The sequence below is a fragment of the Salmo salar genome, chromosome 09, assembly GCF_965601325.2.
Source record: "Salmo salar chromosome 09, fSalSal1, whole genome shotgun sequence".
NCBI lineage: Eukaryota > Metazoa > Chordata > Actinopteri > Salmoniformes > Salmonidae > Salmo > Salmo salar.
The window spans coordinates 133,205,803-133,233,042 of NC_138299.1; the positions used below are offsets into that span (position 1 = coordinate 133,205,803).

At 43.1% G+C, this 27,240-nt stretch overlaps 2 protein-coding genes and 1 long non-coding RNA gene across 5 annotated transcripts; 2 read left to right on the plus strand and 1 right to left on the minus strand.

Annotated features, from left to right (window-relative positions):
• Positions 1–570: 570 nt before the first annotated feature.
• On the plus strand, positions 571–13,938 carry LOC106612856 (NAD(+) hydrolase SARM1). Its single transcript, XM_045724541.2, has 10 exons — positions 571–1,935; positions 3,384–3,771; positions 3,926–4,156; positions 8,173–8,385; positions 9,132–9,223; positions 9,357–9,550; positions 9,628–9,760; positions 9,938–10,127; positions 11,541–11,662; positions 11,908–13,938. Exons 1-10 carry the CDS (start codon positions 1,457–1,459, stop codon positions 12,083–12,085), a joined length of 2,220 nt encoding a protein of 739 aa, XP_045580497.1. The 5' UTR covers positions 571–1,456; the 3' UTR covers positions 12,086–13,938.
• On the minus strand, positions 13,855–19,850 carry slc46a1 (solute carrier family 46 member 1). 2 transcript variants are annotated; one of them, XM_082956303.1, is made up of 7 exons: positions 19,292–19,850; positions 17,827–18,061; positions 17,435–17,591; positions 16,749–17,233; positions 16,176–16,259; positions 15,824–15,980; positions 13,855–15,718 (listed from the first exon to the last, which is right to left on the minus strand). In XM_082956303.1, the coding sequence occupies exons 1-7, from the start codon at positions 19,610–19,612 to the stop codon at positions 15,715–15,717; spliced, it is 1,443 nt and encodes a 480-aa protein (XP_082812429.1). In that variant the 5' UTR covers positions 19,613–19,850; the 3' UTR covers positions 13,855–15,714. The 2 variants fall into 2 exon arrangements, with proteins under 2 accessions (XP_082812429.1, XP_014069907.1); XM_014214432.3 differs by having other exon boundaries at positions 13,855–15,723.
• Positions 19,498–24,469, plus strand: LOC106612858 (uncharacterized). 2 transcript variants are annotated; one of them, XR_014378891.1, is made up of 4 exons: positions 19,498–19,775; positions 21,249–21,303; positions 21,565–21,628; positions 21,805–24,469. It is a non-coding gene; the product is annotated as an uncharacterized LOC106612858 (long non-coding RNA). The 2 variants fall into 2 exon arrangements; XR_001330378.3 differs by having other exon boundaries at positions 21,249–21,628.
• Positions 24,470–27,240: the final 2,771 nt, after the last annotated feature.

Sequence of the window (27,240 nt, forward strand, 5' to 3'; positions counted from 1 at the left end):
CCGCACGGCCATCGCTCATCCATATATTTATATGTACATATTCTTATTCATCCCTTCACATTTGTGTATATATGATAGTTGTTGTGAATTTGTTTGATTACTTGTTAGATATTAATGCATTGTTGGAACTAGGAGCACAAGCATTTCGCTACACTCGCATTAACATCTGCTAACCATGTGTATGTGACCAATAAAATTTGATTTGATTTGATTTGACATCAGTTCCCTCACCTCACTAATGCTCTTGTGGCTGAATGGAAGCAAGTCCCCTCAGCAATGTTCCAACATTTACAGGAAAGCCTTCCCAGAAGAGTGGAGGCTGTTATAGCAGCAAACGGGGACCAACTCCATATTAATGCCCATGATTTTGGAATGAGATGTTCAACGAGTAGGTGTCCACATACTTTTGGACATGTAGTGTAGCAATTGATGTGCACTGTTTTATCTTATTGTAGCTCCATAATAACCTATTTAGCACAGTTGATGTGTGTACCATCTTGTTGATTGATTATACTTCTACCTTTATCCACAAGGGGGCATAGTGGAGATGAGCACCATACTGGCGCTTTGTTGCTGAGCGGGCCTCGGTATGACATGTCCGTCTGTAAATATATCCTGAAGGTAATGGGCGGTCCTAGCTTCGAGGACGTTCGAGGATGCTGAGTCAAGGATGTCAAGGAGAGAGGCTATTTTAACAATACGTAGCCTAAATAAGATATATTTGTTATGGATTAAAGGACAACATGTCGTTTCAATATAGTCATGTGAATAGAGAGGAAAAAGGAAAACCGTGAGAGTCATTTTGATCGACAGTGCGTCTTTGTCTGGATTAAGCCTCAATAATGCAAGCGAGAGACAGAAGACAACAGAGCTGTTTATATTTCTCCATCCAGCTGGTAAACGTAATTTGATATGTAATGGGCTTTTTGAGACAATTGTTTTCCCTGTCTAGGAGTTCTCTAAACATCCGCAGTGGTGATACATTATCTAATAGTGGACACAGTGAAAGCTTGATAATTTATTTGGCGTTGGGTTATTCTGAGTAGACATAATTTGATCCAACAAGGCCTTGTGTAAACGATAGGAGAAAACGGAGGACATCCGTGTTTAAATGCAAGCATAGTGTGACGGCTTGGTCATGATGATGCGAGATGAGTCTTTATTCACTTATTTTCAAAGATGACATCAGTGTGATGATGATGCAATTTAGTGAAAGCTGTCACTTTGATTTTATAGCTCAGCATCCAGTCCAGATGATGGGATTGTAATTTCACCTATTGTGGTTTGTTCATGTATCTAAACAACTTGAATGCAAGACAAACATTGTTTCCCATTCATTTATAACCAGGTTATTACGCACACGTTTATTTCTCCAGAGAAACTAGCCTGATAATTGATCTGTTATTGATCAGGGCCTGCAACAAGCCCTCTTGGCCCTGACAGAGATTGGCTGTTGATGCTCTTATCTCTAACCGTTTTCCTCTGGAGACTCTATCAATACCTCTCCATGTTCAGCTCCGAAAGACTCACGGTACCGGAATATGTCAGCCGGATTGGGAACCGGAGGTCGGGCAGCTCGAGCTCATTCTCGGAACCGAAAGCACCACCGGTCTCACCGGGTGTCCACGGTGCCGACGTCCAGGATGTTTTGGATACCTCGCTCCCGGCCCTGCGCTCCGCTATCAAGACACTGAAATCAGCCAAAGATACATCGGATCTAGACGAGACCCGCAGGGCCATCGCAGAGACGTTCCAGTTAGTGGAGGAGGCCTGGGTTCTGCCTACTGTGGGCCGGCAGGTCGCGGAGGAGATATGCAACAGGATACGACTGGACGGAGGACTGGAGCTGCTCCTGCAACTCCTCATGACACCTGCTGTGGAGATCACCTATGAGTCTGCCAAACTACTGGAGCAGATACTGGTCTCTGAGAACAGGTGTGTATTCACTACAGGCCCACATGCACTTTTTCAGTTGTACAACATATTACCTTGGTCCTAACCTTTAGGGACAGTTTCCAGGACCCAGATACAGATAAGTCTTAGTCGTTCTGGGGCGCCAGGCAGCCTAGTGGTTAGACCAGGCAGCCTAGTGGTTAGAGTGTTGGGCCAGTAACTGAAAGGTTGCTGGATTGAATCCCCAAATTGACAAGGTAAAAATCTGTCGTTCTGCACCGGAACAAGGCAGTTAATCCACTGTTCCCCGGTAGGCCGTCATTGTAAATAAGAATTTGTTCTTAACTGACTTTCCTAGTTAAATAAAGGTTAAAAAAAACATTTAGAAACTCAGCCACTGGTTTGGGGAGGAACTGATTACGTGTAATTGTTGCGATAATAACGGTAATTGTTGCGTTACCAGCCAAAATATTGTAATCAGATTACAGATACTTTTGAAAAACTAGACGATTACTTCGAGGATAAGTTTTACGTTCAGAAAGAATGTTTGCGAAAAAAATATTTGACACTTCTCTGTTTTCTGAATGACATTCAAATCAGCATTGAAAAAAGGCGCAAATGTAAATTTGTTCCACCTGAGCGAGTCTGACCACAAGTCAGAGACCACTGTGATGACACACCAAATGTGTTTGATGGATCGCGGGGAAAGAGCAGGATTAGTCATTTGTAGGCTACAGTCCAAGCTATGTTTTTCCAAGTCGCACTGTTGGCGGTAAGGATGACAGCAGGTAAGGAGGTAAGGATGACATCAGTGGTGTAGTTTAGGTGATACGGATATCACTTATTATTGGTCAAAGCATGCCATTCCATGAACGCAGCATTTATTTTTCTACTCAAACCAATGAGCCCAATCAGTCCTCCATGACAACAAAATCATAAACAGAGTAGTGCTGGCTAATAAGTCCTTAGTTTTGGTGCTCAGGTAAAACAATTTGGCTAATCTATACTTCCATATTTCCAAGTCCTATTCTTGAAAATCAAGGGGTATAACATTTATTGGAATGACTGGAATTCTGATAGACTTTGGTTTTTAATGTAAAGATATAATTGAATCATATTATATGTAGTAGAAAGTGATGGGTTAGAAGAAGCCTACATAACAAACCCATAAAGTAAAATTTAACATCCATATGGCCAAATATGTAAACTTTAACACAGATTTATCCTGCCATAGATGTCGTTCAATTGGTAACATACATTTTTGCCTTCTTCTAATGCATCTTGAGGGGAAAGTAATCTAAAAGTAACTGAATGTAATCAGATTACATTACTGAGTTTGAGTAATCCAAAAGTTACGTTACTGATTAGAATTTTGGACAGGTAACTAGTATCTGTAACGGATTACATTTTGAAATTAACCTACCCAACCCTGCCTAGTTATATACTAATCATTTTCTTTACCGTCTTCACCTCTCTCTCTTCTTATTCAGAGATTACGTGGCTCACATGGGTCTGGGGGTGATCCTGAATCTGACGAGGGAGACAGAGGACGCCCAGCTGGCCCGCAGCGTCTCAGGCATCCTGGAGCACATGTTCAAACACACCGAGGAGACGTCTGCCCAGCTCATCGCCAACGGCGCCCTGGATGCCCTGCTCTTCTGGTGCCGCGGTACCGACCCCACTGTCCTCCGCCACTGTGCTGTGGCACTCGCCAACTGCGCCATGTATGGCGGCCATCACTGCCAGCGGCTGATGATCGAGAAGCAGGCAGCCGAGTGGTTGTTTCCGTTGGCGTTCTCCAAAGAGGACGAGCTCATCCGCTTCCATGCGTGTTTAGCGGTGGCCGTGCTCGCCAATAACCGGGAGATCGAGCAGGAGGTGGGTCCTGTGTGGCTCAGTTAGTACAGCATGGAGCTTGTAACACCAGGGTGGTTGGTGTGATTCCTGCAGTGGCAACCTATACGAAAATATGTATGCACACAACACTGTACATTTCTCTGGATTAAAGTGTCTGCTAAATGTATTATTATAGGTGGTGAAGTCAGGGACGTTGGAGCTGGTGGAGCCCTTTATTGCATCTCTGGACCCTGATGAGTTTGCCAGGAGCTTGCTGGACAGTGCGGACAGCATGCAGGGGAGGACGGCGGCAGATCTACAGCAGCTCCTGCCACTACTGGATGGTGCCAGACTGGAGGGGAAGTGTATCGCTGCCTTCTACCTGTGTGTCGAAACCAGCATCAAGTCACGCCAGCGCAACACCAAGGTCAGTATCAGGGAACAAAAGCACACCTGGTTCAACCTTGATAAGCAGTTGATTTGCTGAATCAGATGTGTTAGTGCTGGGCTGGAACAAAAGCCTGCACGCTCTCCCTGTGGTGACCACTACACCTTAGTGCAGAGTTTCCCAAACCTGGTCCTCAGGACCCCAAGAGGTGCACGTTTAGGTTTTTGTCCTAACACTACACAGCTGATTAAAATGATCAAAGCTTGATGATTAGTTGATTATTTGAGTCAGCTGTGTAGGGCTAGGACAAAAAATGAAATGTGCACCCCTTGGTGTCCAGAGGACCAGGTTTGGAAACCCTGCTTTAGTGGGTAGTGGATACAGGGATTTCACCCAACAACCTTTTGGGGCCTAAAACCACTTCTGGTGCCCACTTACCTAACTATATATAAAATCAAATCAAATTGCATTTGTCACACGCTTTGTAAACAGCAGGTGTAGACTAACTATGAAATGCTTACTTCCCAACAATGAAGAGAGAAAAATATATACAAATAATATCACAAGGAATAAATACACAATGAGTAACGATAACTTGGCTAAAAACTGTACATGGAATACCAGTACAGTCGATGTGCAGGGGTATAATGTAATTGAGGTAGATATGTGCATATAGGTAGGGGTAAAGTGACTAGGCAACAGGATAGATAATAAACAGTAGCAGCAGCATATGTAATGAGTCAAAAGAGTTAGTCCAAAAGGGGTCAATGCAGATTGTCCGGTTAGCTATTTGGTTAACTATTTAGTAGTCTTATGGCTTGGGGGTAGAAGCTGTTCAGGGTCCTGTTGGTTCTAGACTTGGTGTATCGGTACCGCTTGCCGTGCGGTAGCAGAGATCAGTCTCTGACTTGGGTGGCTGGAGTCTTTGACAAGTCCACTATGGCCCCGATGATGTGGATGGAGGCGTGCTCGACCCTCCATTTCCTGTAGTCCACGATCAGCTCCTTTGTCTTGCTGACATTGAGGGAGAGGTTGTTGTCCTGGCACCACACTGCCAGGTCTGTGACATCCTCTCTATAGGTGGTCTCATTGTTGTCGGTGATCAGGCCTACCACTGTTGTGTCGTCAGCAAACTTAATGATGGTGTTGGAGTCGTGCACAGCCACGAAGTCGTGGGTGAACAGGGAGTACAGGAGGAGACTTAAGCATGCACCCCAGATGGGCCCGTGTTGAGGGTCAGCATGGCGGATGTGTTCTTGTCTACCCTCACCACCTGGGGGTGGCCCATCAGGAAGTCCAGGATCCAGTTGCAGAGGGAGATGTTCAGTCCCAGGGTCCTGAGCTTAGTGATCAGCTTAGAGGGCACTCTAGTGTTGAACGCTGAGCTGTAGTCAATGAACAGCATTCTCACATACAGTTGAAGTCGGAAGTTTACATACACCTTAGCCAAATACATTTAAACTCAGTTTTTCACAATTCCTGACATTTAATCCTAGTAAAAATTCCCTGTCTTAGGTCAGTTAGGATCACCACTTTATTTTAAGAATGTGAAATGTCAGAATAATAGTAGAGAGAATGATTTATTTCAGCTTTTATTTCTTTCGTCACATTCCCAGTGGGTCAGAAGTTTACATACACTCAATTAGTATTTGATAGTGTTGCCTTTAAATTGTTTAACTTGGGTCAAACGTTTCAGGTAGCCTTCCACAAGCTTCCCACAATAAGTTTTTTGGCCCATTTTTGAATTTTGGCCCATTCCTCCTGACAGAGCTGGTGTAACTGAGTCAGGTTTGTAGGCCTCCTTGCTCACACACAATTTTTCAGTTCTGCCCACAAATGTTCTATGGGATTGAGGTCAGGGCTTTGTGATGACCACTCCAATACCTTAACTTTGTGTCAATCACAAAGTAGATGTCCTAACCGACTTGCCAAAACTATAGTTTGTATGGCAGACCAGGGGGTTTGGTCAAGACGTTTACCCATATCAGACATGGACAGAGAAGGATTAGCTCAGTTTCAAGGGTGTTTATTTAAATAATAGATCAAAAAGAAAAGGATATGTCTCCCCTACGAGACCCTCTCCGGGATGCCGTCTTCTGGGATTCCGGGTCTGGATATTTCCTGTCGGGAACAAAACTGAACTCACTCTTGTTACCTCTGCAACCATTAACAATAATACAGGAGTCCTATCTTCCCCCATTCCTCCACTGTGTGCTGCCCTTCTGGCAGCTTTATGGGCCTTGCACAGCTGGTGAGCAATCCGCCCTTGATTACTCACCAGCTCCCAATCAGCCCCAATTAGTCCTGGCTGGAGAGCCCGTCGAGACCTGGCATGTCCAGCAGATGGAGCCATCGCCTCGTGATGTATACTCCATCTGTTACCAGGCCTCGACGAGTCTCCCCCTGGTGGCTGACCTGCTGTACGCCACATTTGTTAAAAAGAAATTTGTGGAGTGGTTGAAAAACAAGTTTTAATGACTACAACCTAAGTGTATGTAAACTTCCGACTTCAACTGTAGGTGTTCTTCTTGTCCAGGTGGGGGAGAGCAGTGTCATCTGTGGTTCTATTGAGGCGGTATGCAATTTGGAGTGGGTCCAGAGTGTCTGGGATGTTGGTGTTGATGTTACATTTTTACATTTACGTCATTTAGCAGACGCTCTTATCCAGAGCGACTTACAAATTGGTGCATTCACCTTATGATATCCAGTGGAACAACCACTTTACAATAGTACATCTATATCTTTTTTTTTGGGGGGGGGGGGTTAGAAGGATTACTATATCCTATCCCAGGTATTCCTTAAAGAGGTGGGGTTTCTGGTGTCTACGGAAGGTGGTGATTGACTCCGCTGTCCTGGCGTCGTGAGGGAGCTTGTTCCACCATTGGGGTGCCAGAGCAGCGAACAGTTTTGACTGGGCTGAGCGGGAACTGTGCTTCCGCAGAGGTAGGGGGGCCAGCAGGCCAGAGGTGGATGAACGCAGTGCCCTTGTTTGGGTGAACCATGACCAGCCTTTCAAAGCATTTCATGGCTAATGATGTGAGTGCTATGGGAAATAGACATTTAGACAGGTTACCTGGGCGTTCTTGGGCAAAGGGACTATGGTGATCTGCTTGAAACATGTAGGTATTACAGACTGGGTCAGGGAGAGGTTGAAAATGTCAGTGAAGACACCCGCCAGCTGGTAAGCACATGATCTTTGTACGTGTCCTGGTATCCATCTGGTCCCGCGGCCTTGTGAATGTTAACCTGTTTAAAGGTCTTACATTGGCTACGGAGAGCGAGAACACACAATCGTTTGGAACTGCTGGCGCTCTCATGCATGGTTTAATGTTACTTGCCTCGAATCGAGCATAGAAGGCATTTAGCTTGTCTGGTAGGCTCGCGTCACTGAGCAGCTTGCGGCTGGGTTTCCCTTTGTAATCCGTAATAGTTTGCAAGCCCTGCCACATCCGACGAGCGTTCAAGCTGGATGTTTGATGGCTCATTGAAGGTCGTAGCGGGATTTCTTATAACATCCGGATTAGTATCCTGCTCCTTGAAAGCAGTAGCTCCAATCTATAGCTCAGTGCGGATGTTGCCTGTAATCCATGGCTTTTGGTTGGGATATGTACAGTACGTGTGGTCACTGTGTGGACGACATCGTCGATGCACTTATTAATGAAGCCAGTGACTGATGTGGTAAACTCCTCAATGTTATCGGATGAATCCTGGAACATATTCCAGTCTGTGCTAGCGAAACAGTCCGTTAGCATCCGTTTCATCTGACCACTTCTGTATTGAGTGCGTCACTGTTACTTCCTGTTTGAGTTTTTGCTTGTAAGCAGGAATCAGGAGGATAGAGTTATGGTCAGATTTGCCAAAGGGAGGGCGAGGGAGAGCCTTGTATGCGTTTCTGTGTGTGGAGTAAATGTGATCAAGTTTTGTTGCATCTAGTTGCACAGGTGACATACCGGTAAAAATGAGGTAAAAGGGATTTAAATGTTCCTTAATTAAAATCACCAGCCCTACAATATCAATGGACATACAATTGAATGTGTGTACATTCTTCCTCCCAGATCTTCCAGGAGATAGGTGCGGTGCAGAGCCTGAAAAGGATTGTCATGTACTCCAGCAACGGGACAGCCTGTGCCCTGGCCAAGCGGGCACTGGGGATGATGGGGGAGGAGGTGCCGCGACGTATCCTGTCCTCCGTGCCCAACTGGAAGGGTGGTGAGGTGCAGAGATGGCTCCAAGTGATTGGATTCAGCTCTTACACTGAGCGCTTCCAGGTGTGTGTTTCTGTGTCTCGGTGTGTGTGTGTGAGAGAGAAAGATAGATAGAGATAGCGATAGCAAAAGACAAGGTTTGAACAGTAAACAATGAGAATGCTCTTCTATAGTCCTTGTAAAGATGGTGACAAAATAAGGTCAATGTTTGGTTTCATATCCATTAGATATGGATACCTACAGGTAACTACCAAAATAACAGAAATACTTGAGTAAATGAAGGATACTAAGTACATTGAAAGCAGGTGCGTTCACGCAGATGTGGTTCCTGAGTTAATAAAGCAATTAACATATCATCATGCTTAGGGACATGTATAAAAATGCTGGGCAGGCCAGTATTTTGGCCATTATTTTGTCAACCATGGCTATGCCCCCATACGATGACAATGCCCCCATCCATAGGGCACGAGTGGTCACTGAATGGTTTGATGAGCATGAAAACAATGTAAACCATATGCCGTGGCCCTCTTAGTCACCAGATCTCAACCCAATTAAACACTTATGGGAGATTCTGGAGACATCGTTTTCTACCACCATCAGCAAAGCATCCCTCCAATAGAGTTCCAGACACTTGTAGAATCTATGCCAAGTCGCATTAAAGCTGTTCTGGCTCGTCGTGGCCCAACGCCCTATTAAGACACTTTATGTTGGTGTTTCCTTTGTTTTGGCAGTTACCTGTATTTCTCCTTAGCCTCTTACTCACTAAATTAACTCAGTCTTTCTCTCTACTCTCTCTGCCCATCCTTCAGGAGCTGCAGGTGGATGGTGACCTACTGCTGAACATCACAGAGCAGGAGCTGAGCACTGACCTGGGCATGACCGCAGGACTCACTCGCAAGAGGTTAGTTCAGTCATCTGTCAAGTTTATATCAAGCTTATAAAACATCTGTTACATCAGTCAACATCAGTGAAATTGAGCATTGAAATAAAATCCACACCTCACCCTGCCAACTCCATTTTGATTTGTCTTCTAGGTTCCTCCGTGACCTGCGTGTGCTGAAGACCTACGCCAACTACTCGACCTGTGACCCCAACAACATGGCTGACTGGCTGGGCGAGGTGAACCCACGCTTCCGCCAGTACACCTACGGCCTGGTGCAGTCTGGCGTGGACCGCAAGAACGTCCTCCACCTCACCGACAAGCAGCTCCAGTCAGACTGTTACATAGGTGGGTTGTGAGCCAAAAGCCACATGTACTTGCCCTGCAAGACAATGGAGAATAAAGTATTCCTTTTCTCCTTCTAGAGAACGGCATCCATCGCGCCAAGATCCTGGCAGCCACCCGTAGGCCGATTAAGCCGTGTCTGACCGATGCCCAGCCCCCTGGACCGGATGTGTTTATTAGCTACCGCAGGACTACCGGTTCCCAGCTCGCAAGGTCTGCAGAGAGGGAGAGGAAGAGGGAGAGTCATGGATAGGGCGAGGAATAATAGTCAGGAGAGAGGGAAAGCTAGGGAGCTTTGAGAACATTATCAGGTTTGTCAGGATTATCTGGAGGCTAAGATCTATAGATCGTCAATTGTTACTCTCTCCCCCCCCCCCCCCCCCCCCCCAGTCTGTTGAAGGTCCACCTGCAGGTCAGAGGTTTCAGTGTGTTCATTGACGTGGAGAAGCTGGAAGCAGGGAAGTTTGAGGACAAGCTGATCCAGAGCGTCCAGCGGGCACGGAACTTCATCCTGGTGCTGTCTGCCAACGCCCTCGACAAGTGCATGGGCGACACTGGCATGAAGGACTGGGTACACAAGGTCAGACATAGACAGATCTATACATAGATAGGTTCTGCATACAGAACAATATACACTGAGTATACAAAACATTACTTTTTCCATGACATAGACTGACCAGGTGAATCCAGGTGAACGCTATGATCCTTTATTGATGTCACTTGTTAAATCCACTTCAATCAGTGTAGATGAAGAGGAGGAGACAGGTTAAAGAAGGATTTTTAAGCCTCGAGACATGGATTGTGAATGTGTGCCATTCAGAGGGTGAATGGGCAAGACAAAATGTTTAAGTGCTTTTGAATGGGGTATGCAAGGCGCACTGGTTTGTGTCAAGAACTGCAACACTGCTGGGGTTTTCACTATCAACAGTTTCCTGTGTGTATCAAGAATGGTCCCCTACCCAAAGGACATCCAGCCAACTTGACACAACTGTGGGAATTATTGGAGTCAACATGGGGCAGCATCCCTGTGGAACGTTTTCAACACCCTGTAGAATCCATGCCTCGACGAACATCAACAAGGGATTATAGCTTTCACGTGGATTCACCTGGTCAGTCTGTCATGGAACGAGCAGGTGTTCATAATGTTTTGTTCATTCAGTGTAGATCCAATAGTATCTAGATGGAATTCCAAAAATGTTCTATGTGTATAATCCTGTCACTCTAGCTGTTACATGTCTAGATGTTCCATCTATATGTTGGTGATATACAATATTAGACATAGAGAGGTCCCCTGCATCAGTGGCGTCATTTCAGCTGAACTTAGGGTATGGCAACGTTGAAGCTCCAAGGAATTTATATAAAGTTGAAGCTCATGTACTCCATTGCTACACAATTTAAAAACGCTAAAAACAAACTGCAAAAACAACCAAATTGACTGGACATTATCACCTTGCTGCTGTAGCTTCATTCACCTTAGTCCATAAAGGACTTAACGTTCTACAAACATGTCATACAGCAATTAGCTGCTACTTTACCCATTAGCTCAGCACCAGTATTAAAAACTCAAGTTTAGTTTCATGTCAAGTCAAACAGTAATTACCTAGCCATCTACAACCATCTTCCACCTCTGCACTATTTTGAAAGAAAAGTTGCACTGTTCACTGCAGCTGCGTCGATGTGCTCTCTCAAAGGCATCCAACCGGATAAACACCCTTCTCGCACGCTCAAAGGCGTGTGCATGGTCCTAAAGCCAGCCCGCTAATTATGCATTTGCCTTGGAATGATTTTAGTAGCCTATTTTAAATAGTTGGTGTTGAGCTAGGGTCTGGCGACTGCCATACTCTGCCATACCCTATTGACGCCCCTGCCCTGCATACAGAACAATGTTACAGTCGAGAGATTATTTTCCCCATATACCCCGGCCCTTACATGTCTAGACTGCGTAGACACTGTGCCTGTCTGTGATTTAACGTACCTCTCGTAAATCCTGCAGGAGATAGTCACAGCTCTCGCTGGGAAGAAGAACATCGTCCCTGTCACTGATAACTTCATGTGGCCTGACCCAAACTCTCTGCCTGAGGACATGAAAACCATCCTCAACTTCAACGGCATCAAGTGAGTCAGACAGAGACGGCAGACTGTTTGAGAGAGATGAGCAGTTTGAACACTTATCCAAAGTGCACTTCGCTGGAGTTTCTTACATTTTCTTTCCCCCTGTCTCTGTCTCCCTCTCTTTCTCTTTCCTTCTCTATCTTTCTCTATCACTCAACCTCTCTCTTTATCTCTCCCTCTTTCTCCCTTTCTCTTTCCCTTTCTCCCTCTTTCTCTCCCTCCCTCCCTCCCTTTCTCTCTCGATACAGGTGGTCCCATGAGTACCAAGAGGCCACCATTGAGAAGATCCTGCGTTTTCTCAAAGGCAACCCCAGCCAAGACCAGACAGACTGTCCCAAGACAGACTGCCCTAAGGGGCCGCAAGGGCCACAGAAGAAACAAAGGCCCTTGAATGGAGCTCTGGTCTGTGATGATGTAAAATTGTGACCATTAGTGATCAGTAATCAATAATGTCGAACAGAGCATGCTCTGCGCTCTGGTTGGTCAGCTCTACACGTGTGCATGTGAAGACACGTTTAATAGTCTGTATTTAAATCATATGTTTTTCAGCACTTGTAAATACCATGTAGTGCTCTCCAAAACTGCAGTACCAATGTCATAAGCTGTTATTAGCATGGTCAGGTATATTGTTTGTCTCTCAGGAAATAACCAGTGTGAAAAGTCAGCCGTTGATGGCATCATGCATTACACGTAATACAAATGTGGAGTATCTCTGTTTCCTCTCCTTAGCACTGCTCTCTCATTGTTCTAAATACGCCCATACTTTCAAAGAAAAGACAGCATTCTGGTTTATAGTAGCCTGAGTACCAGCCTGTTTGTGCTATCATTCCAACTCCTTGACATGTTAGGCTTGGAGTTGGAAAGAGTACAAACAGATCTGGGACCAGGCTTTTAGTAATGTTCCAGTGTAAAGTACATAGTGTATTTGAAATACTGTTTCTTTTTTTTCTTCTCATGGTGCTTAAATGGAATTCTGCAAGCTCATTGGTGGTCGACTATTGCATTGATTTGATGTGTCTTTACGATTGTGTAACCTGGGTGCTGGCAAACCGCCTAATCCCACAGAGATGACCTCTGACCGATACAGATCGAGTCTGGTCCTAGATCTGTTTATGTGCTGTTTTGCCAACTCCTATGGTCATTGTCGTGACAAGGACCATACGAGATGTCAAAACAACGCAAACAGATCTGTGACCAGGATAGAAGAGGTCTACAATAACTATACTCATTATACACTTACACTCATCTGCCCAGCGACAATCAGGGGTTCACAAAGAACTCTCTCTCTCAACCAAACTTGAGGCAATGAAAAATACCATTATCAATGTATCTTGCACATGTGAAAACGGATAGACACTCTCTCTCACTGTTCACAAAGATACAATCAGTTGACAAAAACAATATCTACACTACCAGCTAAGGCTGAAGCTACTCTATGAAAACACTTCCATCACCTGCCTGTCAGAAAGTCTTGTAGTATACAGTCACAACATGCTGCGTTACTTTGTTCGGCTAAACTGATGTAACTACAATGCTGATTTGTGGTTTGATTCCTTCCTCACGCCAAAAGAGATTCTGTAATTGATTTGGCTGATTGACAGTCAGCCTTAGTTCACCAGCTTGTATCTATTGGATAGAAGCAATTCAGTAGATAAAGGATATCACATTGAGGGCAGAGCTAAATACTGTATACATGGCTCACATTGAGGATCCTTTTTAGACCAGCATGCACCACCCCTGTCTAAATCATTTGAAGTCTACTATTATCTGTGACATGATCAGAAAAACATCTAACAAAACAATCATGCAGTTTCTGATTATCTGTTTAGATATTACTAACCAAGTGTTGCAAAATGAGCACAGAAGTGATCAAATCACCAGGTTATTGTATTTATAATTCAATGAAGTGGAACGCTAACACTTTACTTTAAACATGGAATTATTAGGTTATTAGTGACGTGTTTGTGTTGTAGATTCATATCTGTTAGTGATGTACAGTAGATACTTATGTACCCACACAGTACTAAATGGTGTGGGGGAAAGGAAAACAAAAAATGTCACCTCAGTCCCAAGTTACAGTATTTGCTCTCAGCACTGCTAGCTATATCTTGACACTGTTTTGATGGCTCTTCTGGGCTATTTCCCCTGTTGCCTTAATACAGGTATGTTGATTAAATACTGTATACATAGACATGTTCTTGTTTACTTTCTTTATTCAAGATTTAGGCATTGTTGTCATTTTACAATATAGTAGCGCAATAAAAACAACTACCCCAGGATACAGTAAATCTGTGAATCTTTCTGTGCATTACAATATAGTGCAACACTACTTGAAATGGATTCTTATGAAGCGTTATATTGCCTTATTATTATTATTAACATATTCATAGCAGCTAATAGATTCAATGGTATTATGAAACGGTAAATCAGTAAGGCATGAGGCAGAAGGCCCCTAGTTGTGAAACACTCATCATATACCATTCCCTTTTGTGGCTTGCTTTATTGTAGAGTTTCATATGTTCCACTTCTGCATCTACAAGGTGCTATAAATGTTTTATAAGGCAATAACATTTCATAAGAAGCCAGTTAAGTGTTATCAAATATATAATTGGCTTTCCACATCAGCATCTACAAGGTGCTATAAATGTTTTATAAGGCAATATCATTTCATTTCAAGAAGCCACTTAACTTTAAGTGTCAAATATATATCATTGGTATGATTCAATTATTCATTCGTTCCATTTTCTAAAGATGATAAATATCATTCAGTATTTAAAAATCAGTAATACTGTACGGTACAGACAATAAAATCAAATCACAATACTGAGCAGAAACTCTTATCCAAAGCAACTTCCAGTCAGTGCATTGAACACATTGGTTACATGATTTCAGAAGACAGAAAGCCAGTAGGCTATCGCAGGCCTTCCTCCCTAACAGCAAATCAAAATATATCATCCCAAATACTGAGTGACAGTAATGCTTCAACTCTCCCCCTGGCCCCAACCCCTCAGTTTCTGTTGCATCCTTTTAAATGTGTTATAAGAGATCTGGTTGCCCCCTGTGCTACTGAGGGTTGAACCCAGGACAGTGTGTGTGGTGTGTGTGAGCTAGCTGTGGCCTTGTGCTGGGGGGTTATCATGTGTTGCTATGTGGGAACACTTTAGGGAGCAGGGAGTTTAGACTAGGCCATCTAATGACACACACACACACACACACACACACACACACACACACACACACACACACACACACACACACACACACACACACACACACACACACACACACACACACTCCTATCTATTGTATAGTATGGAGGGGTGACAGGGTTGCTGTGTTAGGGCACTTAAGGGGTTAGACTGGGCTATCTGTTGAATGGAGGGATGACAGTAAACTGTAAGCAGTGTAACTCAGTACTCCCTGACTGCTGTTAGAAGCGGATGGGTCTCGTTTTGTTCAGAGATACTAATGGTTGAGTCTGGACAAGTTGGGCTAAAGTCGATCTACCTGCTGCTCGCATGCTATGGTGACATTGAGATGCACTGTTATTGAATTTCATATTTTCTGAGTCATGTATTTTCTGCCTGCCCTTGGATAGTTTGATATAGTACTGTGGGTATTATTTGACCACAATTGTATGTCAGCTCACATTAGGTTTTCAGTTTAAAATACAACAGGGAACCCAGACCTCTTTCTCTTCTAGTCTCACATGACGTAGTGCACAGTGATGTCTGACATGGGGAGTTGGCTGGTGGTTCCAGCTTTTTGGTCTTTTGGTGTTGAAGCCACGGAATCCAAACTTTGTGTGGTCTAATGACAGTCAGCTACCTCTCCAGCACACTGGTAAAAAGGTGTATGTAGGGCAGCAGAGGCTGTGGCCTTCCAGACGCTCAAGCTGTGATGTGAAGAAGTTTATCTACTAACCGTCCGTCTGTCTGTCTGTCTGTCTGTCTGTCTGTCTGTCTGTCTGTCTGTCTGTCTGTCTGTCTGTCTGTCTGTCTGTCTGTCAGGATGTTGCAGAGTCCTCTCTTCTGTCTGTTCTCTGATCCCGACACTCAACTATCCTAAACACACAACAACATGCATGAATCACAAGGTATTTATGGCCTTAGTGTTTTAAATGAGGACATCTGAAATTGGAATTTCAGGTAAGGAAGGACTTACCCAATGATCCCTGTAGGGATGAGGAGGAGGAGGGCTCCGAACAGGAAGGGGAATCCCTTCATGATGTGCAGGGTGGCTGGGTAGAGAGTGTTAAAGAGGCTGCTGGCCACCAGGGAACACAGCCCCTCCACACAGGCCACCGACGCAAACAACGCACCTGAAACACACACAGGACAGGAAATAGCACGTAGCACTTAAAGCATATTCTTATGAAGTGTTATGCTACCTTATGAACATTTACAGCACCTTATAGATGTAGTCATAGAGCACTATGAAACTGTATACATGAGAGGCCGTGACATATTGTGAATATATCCCAGCTAAGGGCCTTCTTTTGAAAGCGCTCTCTCACCTTGTTCTTCAGGCCCCACCAGTTTGGACAGCTTGGCCCTGAGGACTGGAGTGGCTGCCATGTAGAGGAAGCACAGCCCATAGCCTGTTAGAGAAGGGGAGTAGACACACATTTACCTGTTAAAGGTACACTATGGAAGTTTACTTGGGGAATGGACACACAACAGTGATGATGGGGATGTTCCATGTATAATCTATCACCATCACAAGAAGGCAGTGAATAAGCAGTGAGTTTTGCGACCTCTACCCAGCTGTGTGATCTCTGTGGAAGAAACCAGACAGGAGGAGAGAGAAAACAGAAGTCCTCCAGGGCAGGCTTATTGATCTAGTACTCTGGGAGACAGGTGTCTTACTGTGTGCTACTACAGCGTTTCTCCCTGTGCACTGTTCTCCAGACACCATCAGGTAATACTGCTGACTTATACTGTTGCTAGCTGAGCCAAGAGCACATGTTCATTAAGACTAATAATAAACTGTGAAAAAGGTCAACACATCTAGTAAACTCTAAACTGATTGTAATCTGGTTGTAATGATGTCATTTTAACTCGTTTTGTTTTCTGGGATAGCCTCTCACCTGTGAACATGAGTTCAGTAGTGTTGGCCAGTGAGATGACCACCAGGCCAGTCATGTTTGAGGCCAGTCCCACCAGAGACACCCAGGAGTCCTCTAGGCATCGCTGCAAGGTCCTCAACCCCAGAAGGCTGCTGAGGTAGGCCAGGTTCTGGGCTGCAGAGCCCCAGCCGATCAGCCCTGGGCCCCAGCACAGCGGAGAGCTCAGCTCATACAGAACATACAGCTCGCGGCTGCCAAAGTGGACCGTCACCACCAGGAAGAAGCAGAAGATGTACAGCCACAGTTTGTACCTCCTCCATTTTGTGTAACTGCCGACCTCAGTGGGGTCGCCTAGTGCAGAGTAGAGGCGGTAGACGGCGCGGTGGTGACGGGTGGTAAAGAGTTTGGCACTGGGGTCAGGGGTGACGGACTCGGGTACAAACAGGTAGGCATAGAGGGCAGCAGCCAGGTTAGTGGCCAGCACCAGCCAGAATGGGTTAATGTACCTGGGGAGGAAAAGAAAGGGTGGGGAATTTGGTTATTTCAGTATGGATCAAGTCCCCATGAGAGATATAAGTGTTATCCAGTTAAGAAGCTTACAAACATACTGTAATCAAAAAATGAATTGAAGAAGAATATGAGAGTGATATGTTTTTCATCCACAGATAGCTAGCTACCTTGGGACATCTTAACATGATATAACCTACCCTTGTGCCCGCCGCCACTGCCCCCCTATGATACTGGCCAGCATGCCAGCCAGTCCCAGACAGGCCTCCAGCACTGCCACCCTGAAGGTCCGGGAGCCCCTGTCGCTAGTATCAGCCACATAGGCAAAGCAGCCTGCCAGGATGCTGTTGAAGTCGCCTGAGAGTAAGGATGAGTTAGTTGACTAATCAATAAGTCGGTCAAGGATGCCCACATTGATCAAAAAACGTGTTTAAAAAAAGCGGATTAATTGGTTAATTGGCCCTAGCAACTAATTGATTCTGAAAAACTTGAGTTGGACATGATGTGTTATCTGGTTGTATCTTAGTAAAGATCTTCCTGAAGCTAACATAATGGTGTCCCATCTTCTTATCAATACAGGACATATCCCTACCTGAGAGGCCTGAGAGCAGCCTGCCCAGGAGGAACCAGGCCACGGGCAGCTTGAGGTACATGACCAGCAGGTAGACCCCAGCCTGCAGGGCCAGACCCAGGCTGGGCAGGATGAGCACGGGGCGCCGGCCCCCCTGGTCACTCCAGGAGCCAAGCAGAGTCACCACAAACAGCCCCACTGCAAATCCTCCCAAGTTGATGTACAGGTTCCAGTGGGCTGTCAGGGTCTCTACCTCCTGATGAATGATGAGAGGATATGGTTTGAGTTATGATGAAAGCAAACAGTTCACTGTCATGGTCAGTTATCTGCATGCCAACCTAAAACTACATTACCTGGTGTCCCTAGAGGAGTTCAAAGGACAAATAGATGAACTGGTAGTTGGGACATGTAGTTGTTTCTAGTTGTCACCTGATGTCACTAGTTGGCGTTGCAGTATGTAAGGAAGGATTCTGTCTTACATTACGTATTTTGATACTTATTTTATTGGCCATCATTTGATGTATTGCACTCTATTTTTTTTTTTAACTTGTGTCATGTACATGTCCTTTACTGACGTACTGCTTTTAATATTGATGTGTATCAAATCAAATCAAATTGTATTTGTCACATGCGCCGAATACAACAGGTGTAGACCTTACAGTGAAACGCTTACTTACAAGCCCCTAACCAACAATGCAGTTCAAGAAATAGATATTTACTAAATAAAATATTTACTAAATAAACTAAAGTAAAAAAAAATCGAATCAATCAAAAAGTAACACAAGAAATGTTGATAATTTGCCATAACTGTCATGTTTGCGCATATCTCTCCTATGTACAAATCTTATGGCAGTCATTTTACTTAAGGCCCTTGGAAATGACCTACATATCTGTAGTAATAAAAAAAATCGAATGCAATATATCGATACACAAATCAAATCGTGTTTGTTTGTGGATTGGTGATTTACATTTGTGGAAAGTGATTTACATTTGTGGATTGGTGATTTACATTTGTGGATTGGTGATATACATTTGTGGATTGGTGATATACATTTGTGGATTGGTGATATACATTTGTGGATTGGTGATATACATTTGTGGATTGGTGATATACATTTGTGGATTGGTGATATACATTTGTGGATTGGAGCTTAATTGTACAGATCATGATACACGAATATAAAATGCATGCTGTGAGTTCACAATACATTTGGCATGATATTGATCCCATACAGGTCTCTTAAAAAATATATTTTTATCCCAGCTAGACTAACTTTGTTGAATAAAGGTTAACATTTATCATAATGATCATTAAGATGTTAAACGTGAAGTTAGATTATTATTTGATGTTATTCAACCAATTAAGCAATTATTTAATCATCATTCAAGACCTTTATTTGCTAAACCAGCCGTGTTAGTGCTAGGCTGGAATAAAAGCGTGCACACAAGAACAGGAGTGATAGAGGATTGTCTATGTTTCCCCCACCTTTTGAAGTGGGTCTGGGGGCCCAGAAGTGTTGGCACATCCCCCTCCTTTTGTTCCGTTGTAACCAACGTCTTCACTGATGCGGTCCCATAGGTACTGCGTAGACAGCGGCCACTGAAGAGACAGTGAGAACATCGATAAGAACAACACGGGTTCAACAGAAACCGAAAGCGGGCAAGCGAACGGCGGCCGTCTATAGCAAATGTGTCCCTTATTCTCAACCTCCTCGTTATTACAAAATGTGTCATTTATCGGTATGTCGTCGTCTACAGACGATAGAGTATCTTCGGGAAGAATTGCTCTGGTGTCCGAATCTTCCATTGCCAGTTTGTAGGATACCAAAAAAAGATTCAAGACCCTAACTAAGAGTTTCGGTTCCTTTGTTATTATAGACTCGTCTTCGCAAGACTGAATAGTTTGCGGGCAAAATCTTCAAATAATTCACTTGTTCTGATCAGAAACAAAGACAAAACGTACTTAAACTGTAAGTAAAACCTCTAGAAGTTATTAATACAGTAGTCTTGTCCGCATAATGGTCTCGAGATTGCCCCATCTGGACGAAGCTTCGAACTGCACGTCGAGTTTCTGTTGCTCTCCCATTTCAGGATAATTCCACGGTGTCAGTTTAAAATGTACTGAATATCAAACAAAAAACAATGATTGCAAAGTTAAACAAACCACACACCTCTATGCACAATGACTACTTTTAACAATTTTCTCAGAATATTTTACAAAAACACATAGACTTTTTTTTCTTTTTTTTTAACCTTTATTTAACTAGGCAAGTCATTAATAAGAACACATTCTTATTTACAATGACGGCCTAGGAACAGTGCAAGTGAAAGCCTATTGGCGCATTCTAGCACGTATTTGCACATTTCAGTTACACAGCTACTATGTGAAGTGCGCGTATGCAGTAACACAATTCGCCTTTGCACTCCTTCTAAACAACACATTTTTTGGAAACTTTGGCAAAGGGTAAAGTCTACAAACTTAGTCCACTCTTTTCGTAACATATTCTAGTTTTGGAAATAGAAAACTGTATTGAGATCAAACGTTTTATCGATGAGAACATTTGCAGAATGTCGGCCAAAATCCATCTCCCTCCATCTTCTCCCACTGCCGGCCACTGGGCTTTCTCTCACCACTATATTTGGTAGTGTGTGGAAATGCCAACCGGATGCTTCACATTTATACATCCGGTGAAATATCTGTCTCATCTGTGGCTCTGTCATTCTGTTACCAAACTTTGCATTTGCGATGTTCTTCAAGTAAATGTGTTTTTGTCAAAATGTCTGTGGGAATTGCTAAAAGTAGGCCTTGTCCTTGTCCATAGAGTTGTACGGTTTGTTAAACTTTGCAATAATTGGTTTTGGTTTTATATACATTTTAAAGTGAAAAATCTGAGGCTGCGTCACTGTTGCTTTGGAATTGCCGAACATCAAATTGTCACAATGTCACCACATGCATTTGTTTTATTTCGTTATGTAATTATATATATAAAAAAAGGTCAAACATTTAGACATTTAATCAACAAATGATTACACATTCTGTACTCTTTATGTTATTAGATATTTATTACACATGTAGCCTAATTCTAGATCTACATCATTAGATAAACTGACATTTATTCAAAAACGTTTCTTAAAAATACATTTGTTTCTGTAAAATCAAAACAATTGATTTGATTAACTTAATTGATCAAAATACATATTAAAGGGGCAATCTGCAGTTCAAACAGCTACAAAGGTTCACCCATCACTGTTTAAAACTTTTGGGAAACAATTCTCAAATGCATAGACAGAACTATTGACGCAAGGACTGTCCATGATCCATTATACCAGAATTATAGTTTTGAGGAGTTTGTTTACAATTACATTGTTTACTAACAATGGATATATTTTGGATTCTGATGTGGTGTGACAGTTGTACTCATGAGGCATTTATACATTTTCAGAAATCAATGGATATACACTGAGTGTACAAAACATGGACTGACCAGGTGAATCCAGGTGAAAGATATGATCCCTTATTGATGTCACTTGTTAAATCCACTTCAATCAGCGTAGATGAAGGGGAGGAGACAGGTTAAATAATTATTTTTAAGCCTTGAGACAATTGAGATGGATTGTGCATGTATGCCATTCAGAGGGTGAATGGGCAAGACAAAATATTGAAGTCCCTTTGAACGAGGTATGGTAGTAGGTGCCAGGCGCGCTGGTTAGAGTGTGTTAAAAACAGTAACGCTGCTGTTTTTTTTTAATGCTCAACAGCTTCCCATGTGTATCAAGAATGCACCTTGTGGAATAGCAGGGGACTGTGAAGAGACACACACAGGTACAGACACGCATACGCACATGGGCGCTAGCACACACACTCTACACACACACACGTACATTGTAATTGTAATATTGTTGTATGGTGGTATCATACATGTTTTGTTGTAGATATATAGTGGTGTAACAATGTTATATGATGTGTTGATTTATCTTTGGTTTTATGTGTAATGTAAGTGCCTTAGTGTGTTTGGACCCCAAGAAGAGTAGCTGCTGCCTTGGCTGGGAATGTTCATCCTGCATGTGTCCTCACATGTTTCACCAATCCCTCTCAGAAATATCCTGACATATCCTGTTGTATTCAAGGTGTGTTCCATAATATTTCCAAATAATGTCTATGAAACATCTGTACAATAAAGGCACAGAATTCCAGAACATCATTTGAAGCTAGTTTACTATCAGAAATCACCCCAAATTAAGCAATCAATCATATCGATGAAAAAGTACTTTCCATTATTGCAGTTCAAATTCCACTATTACTGAGAACAAAATGCTTGTTGTGAGAAAGGGAACATTGACTTCCAGCTGCAGCAATTGAAGTGCATTGTTAAACAGGTCATATAAAGACTTTTCTTTATAACTCAACGGGAATTTGTGCTGAAGAGTTTTCTCAACCGAATTCAAGGCTGTCTTGGGCAATAAAGTTCATATGTAAAGTACCATAATGTACCATTTATGTAACATTGTCTTAACATGGGAAAGTTGACATGAAAACTCAGACTTATCCTAGTTTACGTATTGTGGTACACACACACACACACACACACACACACACACACACACACACACACACACACACACACACACACACACACACACACACACACACACACACATACCCACACACACACACACACACACACACACACACACACACGCAGGCACACATGCAGGCACACAGCAGGCACACACACACACACACACACACACACACACACACACACACACACACACACACACACACACACACACACACACACACACACACATGCAGGCACACAGCAGGCACACACACACACACACACACACACACACACACACACACACACACACACACACACACACACACACACACAAACACACACTATCTGGGAATCTGAGTTATGGCGTTATGGGTGGCATGGAGGAATATTCCTACATGTTTCTAAACAGTGATGTGGGCACTTTACCCAGAGATGATGTAATGACACCATGTAATGACAGTGGTTAAAGCCATGTAATGACAGTGGTTAAAGCCATGTAATGACAGTGGTTAAAGCCATGTAATGACAGTGGTTAAAGCCATGTAATGACAGTGGTTAAAGTCATGTAATGACAGTGGTTAAAGCCATGTAATGACAGTGGTTAAAGCCATGTAATGACAGTGGTTAAAGCCATGTAATGACAGTGGTTAAAGCCATGTAATGACAGTGGTTAAAGCCATGTAATGACAGTGGTTAAAGCCATGTAATGACAGTGGTTAAAGCCATGTAATGACAGTGGTTAAAGCACCAAACATGCTTAGAAGCTTACATTTTCTAGTCTAATATGATGTATTCACTTGGAAAGCATAGTGGCCTAGGGTTGTTCCAACAACTATTATTCTACTGTATAGCAGACGACCGTTGTTATGGCACAATAAACTGGCTTCAACAGAAAAGTGCCATAAAACACAAATCGTTTTTTTAGTTTACTTGGTTACAGTTATGGATAATAGTCTGTCACTAATCAGATTTATTTCCAACATGTATTATTTTGTACGTGCAGTTTTCCTCCTATCCAAGATGGATACAATAAAGGACGAGGATGAGCTGTAATTAGATGAATAAACAGTTCTATCTCAGTTTAACTCAGAGAATATATTTACCTTAAGATCATTTTCATTGTTTTAAATGGAACACACCCACCCACATTCAGTCCTTGAACTGAGCTGCCAAGAGGTGAGAATTCTTGTCTCATCTCATATCTGTTTACACTTTGTATTTTAAAGTATTCACACACACATACGCCCACACACACTGTCTCTGTCGCTCTCTCTCTGATGAATGTATAGACAGACACCAGTTAGAAAAGAAAGGGAAAGATGCAGGGAAATGTCTGTGCCTGTTGCAGTCGGTGATTCATACATATTACATTGACTTGCTTTATAACATCTGCTTCCAACTCACACTCTCAAACACATAGATCCCCTGAACGCAGCTCACTTTACAGCCCACTTTCCAACTCACACTCTCAAACACATAGATCCCCTGAACGCAGCTCACTTTACAGCCCGCTTTCCAGCTCACACTCTCAAACACCTAGACCCCCTGAACGCAGCTCACTTTACAGCCCGCTTTCCAACTCACACTCTCAAACACCTAGACCCCCTGAACGCAGCTCACTTTACAGCCCACTTTCCAACTCACACTCTCAAACACATAGACCCCCTGAACGCAGCTCACTCTCCAGCTCCCAATCACCTGAATTCTGATCACCTGTTCACACACCTGTATGTCATTATCCCACACTATTTAGTTCAGTTCTTTGCACCCCATCACTGTGAGGTGTTGTTTGTTTTGTGACACACTTCTATTTGGAGCTCTGTTTTTCCCCATAATCTAATCCTCCTGTGTATGATAGTTTTGGCCTGCCTCACTAATGACGCCTTTTGCCTATTTCCTGCCTGTACTTTAACCTATCGGATTTCCTGTTATCTACCTATTGTCTGATCTCCCGGATGACGTTACTAGCCTTTTCCCTGCCTGTACTGTTGCCTTTTTGGACCCCCTGTGTATGACCTTCTGCCTGCCCCTGGACCCAGCTACCTGCCTCCTCCTGTGGTCCTTTACCAATAAACACCAGCTGCGCCCTGCACTTGAAACCAGCTGTCTGTCTCCCCTCGTGTTCATTACAAGCTTACAGTTATAGTTGGCTTGCTTAATGTTTAAGTAATGCAAAGTAATACAAAGCCATTTCAGGGGTTACATTTTCATTTGGCTCAACATTTGTTTTGCTTTGGGATCAATCATTTGTAATCTCTTCAAAGAGAGTGAATAGTTTCAAAACATCCAAACCTATCAGAAAAAGTTGATGATATTCCAAAATCTGTACTTTGCTCTGTCAGAAAAACGTTCTGTGGGGGAGGGGTGCTCTTACATGACATTTTTTTTTCTCACAATCGCTAGGACCCGTTTCTCAATACTTAGGTCACTTTTTCAAAACTCTTCACACAGTGAGTACAACAGCAGTCTATGTAAGCTAATCTGTGGATCATTTTCATTGCTTTGGCACACAATGCATTCAATGACTACATCTTTCAATTTTCATGAATTATTTTCTCACTCAGACACAACCACCACCAAAACTCTATGTTCCTACAGGCCAATTTGCACATGTTTACATACTCTTTTCAAAACTGTTAAACGGAAGTTCAAAACCTAACATACCACACAATTGAATAAGACAGAAATTTGCTACATTTCTACAGTAATACGTATTGAAATATATTCCAAATCTAAAAAATGAAATACTATCAAAACAATTAGACCAACCACAGCTGATTCCCATTGTAGCTGAACACCTACACAGGTGTTAGTCTGTCAATTTCATTACCATCTATACAAAAGGGGTCATCTTAGGAATAATGCTGTACAGTAATGTAAACATGGACCCAGACAGAGAGAGAGAAGTGGCTGACAGAGGAAGAAGAGTGGCTGGGAGAGGGAGAGGAAGATCAAGACCTGTAGTCTCAGATGAGATTAGGGCTACTATAATTGATCATGTAATAAATCATGGTCTATCAATAAGAGAGGCTGGTCTGAAAGTGCAGCCAAATCTGCAACGCTCAGCAGTGGCATCTATTGTGAGAAATTTCCGGCAAAACAACAGGTAAGATGTGCATTCTGCAAGGGCATCTGACTGAACTGTACATTACAGAAGTAAATTGAGCAAAGCCTCCAAACCGACTTGTGTGTAATTGTTTTTGTATTTCTGCTTAGGACCCAACGGTTACCTCCCACAGGTGGGAGAGGTAGGATTTTCACTGCTGTGCAGGAAACTGCAATCGTTGATATGCTCATCAGAAATAATGGCATAAAACTCACAGAGATTCGGGACAGTGTTGGCAGACCACATTACATTTGGAAATATTCACAATGTAAGCATAACTATTTCTAGAGTCCTGAAACAACATCAAGTCAGGATGAAGCAGTTGTACACTGTCCCCTTTGAGAGGAACTCTGAACGAGTCAAGCAACTCAGGAACCAATATGTCCAGGTAAGATGACTATAAAATACACAACTGGTTTTGAACCAAACCAAACAGGGCAGCGGCACACAATGGCATGTGTTAAGGTATAATGTAAACTACCGTAATAGCCTAACTCTTAAGTTGCCTTGTGGATTTATTTTAGAGAGTCATGGAGATTGAAGCCAGGCAAACACCCCACATATTCCTCTTTGTGGATTAGGCTGGTTTCAACTTGGCCAAAACACAGCGGCGAGGAAGGAATGTGATTGGGAAAAGAGTCACAGTGGATGTCCTGGGCCAGAGGGGTGCCAACATCACAATGTGTGCAGCAGTATCCTCTGATGGATTGCTGTTACACAAACCACTAATTGGGCCATACAACACCGAGCGCATTTCATTCCTGGATGACCTCTATGGAAGGGTTGAGTCAGGTGAGGAAAGGGTTGCAGTGAGGCAAAATCGGCCAACGTTTGTAATTGTATGGGACAATGTGGCATTTCACCACTCCTGTGCAGTTACAGAGTGGTTTGCAGCCCATCCCAGGATGGTGTCACTTTTCCTCCCACCTTACTCTCCATTCCTCAACCCCATAGAGGAATTATTTTCCTCATGGAGGTGGAAGGTTTATGACCACCATCCACATGATCAAATGTCCCTCCTGGATGCAATGAATGCTGGATGCCTGGACATATCTGCAAACGATTGCCAGGGATGGACCAGGCATGCCAAAATATTCTTTCCTACAGTAGCTGTACTGCCCAAGATGATATAAGATCTGATGTGGATGAGAACCTGTGGCCAAATGCAGAAGACAGGGTTGACTAGCATTGCTATTGTATCTCTATTGGTAGATGGTGTATATACAAATTCTTGTATTTTGGAATCACTCAATGCCAGAAAATGACATGAAGCATATTGCATCATGTCTGATTCATTCCTATAACATATACTGCAGTGAATTCTAAACAGTAGAGAGGTGTCATTCCTGTAACATATACTGCAGTGAATTCTAAACAGTAGAGAGGTGTCATTCCTGTAACATATACTGCAGTGAATTCTAAACAGTAGAGAGGTGTCATTCCTATAACATATACTGCAGTGAATTCTAAACAGTAGAGAGGTGTCATTCCTATAACATATACTGCAGTGAATTCTAAACAGTAGAGAGGTGTCATTCCTATATCATATACTGCAGTGAATTCTAAACAGTAGAGAGGTGTCATTCCTATAACATATACTGCAGTGAATTCTAAACAGTAGAGAGGTGTCATTCCTATAACATATACTGCAGTGAATTCTAAACAGTAGAGAGGTGTCATTCCTATAACATATACTGCAGTGAATTCTAAACAGTAGAGAGGTGTCATTCCTATAACATATACTGCAGTGAATTCTAAACAGTA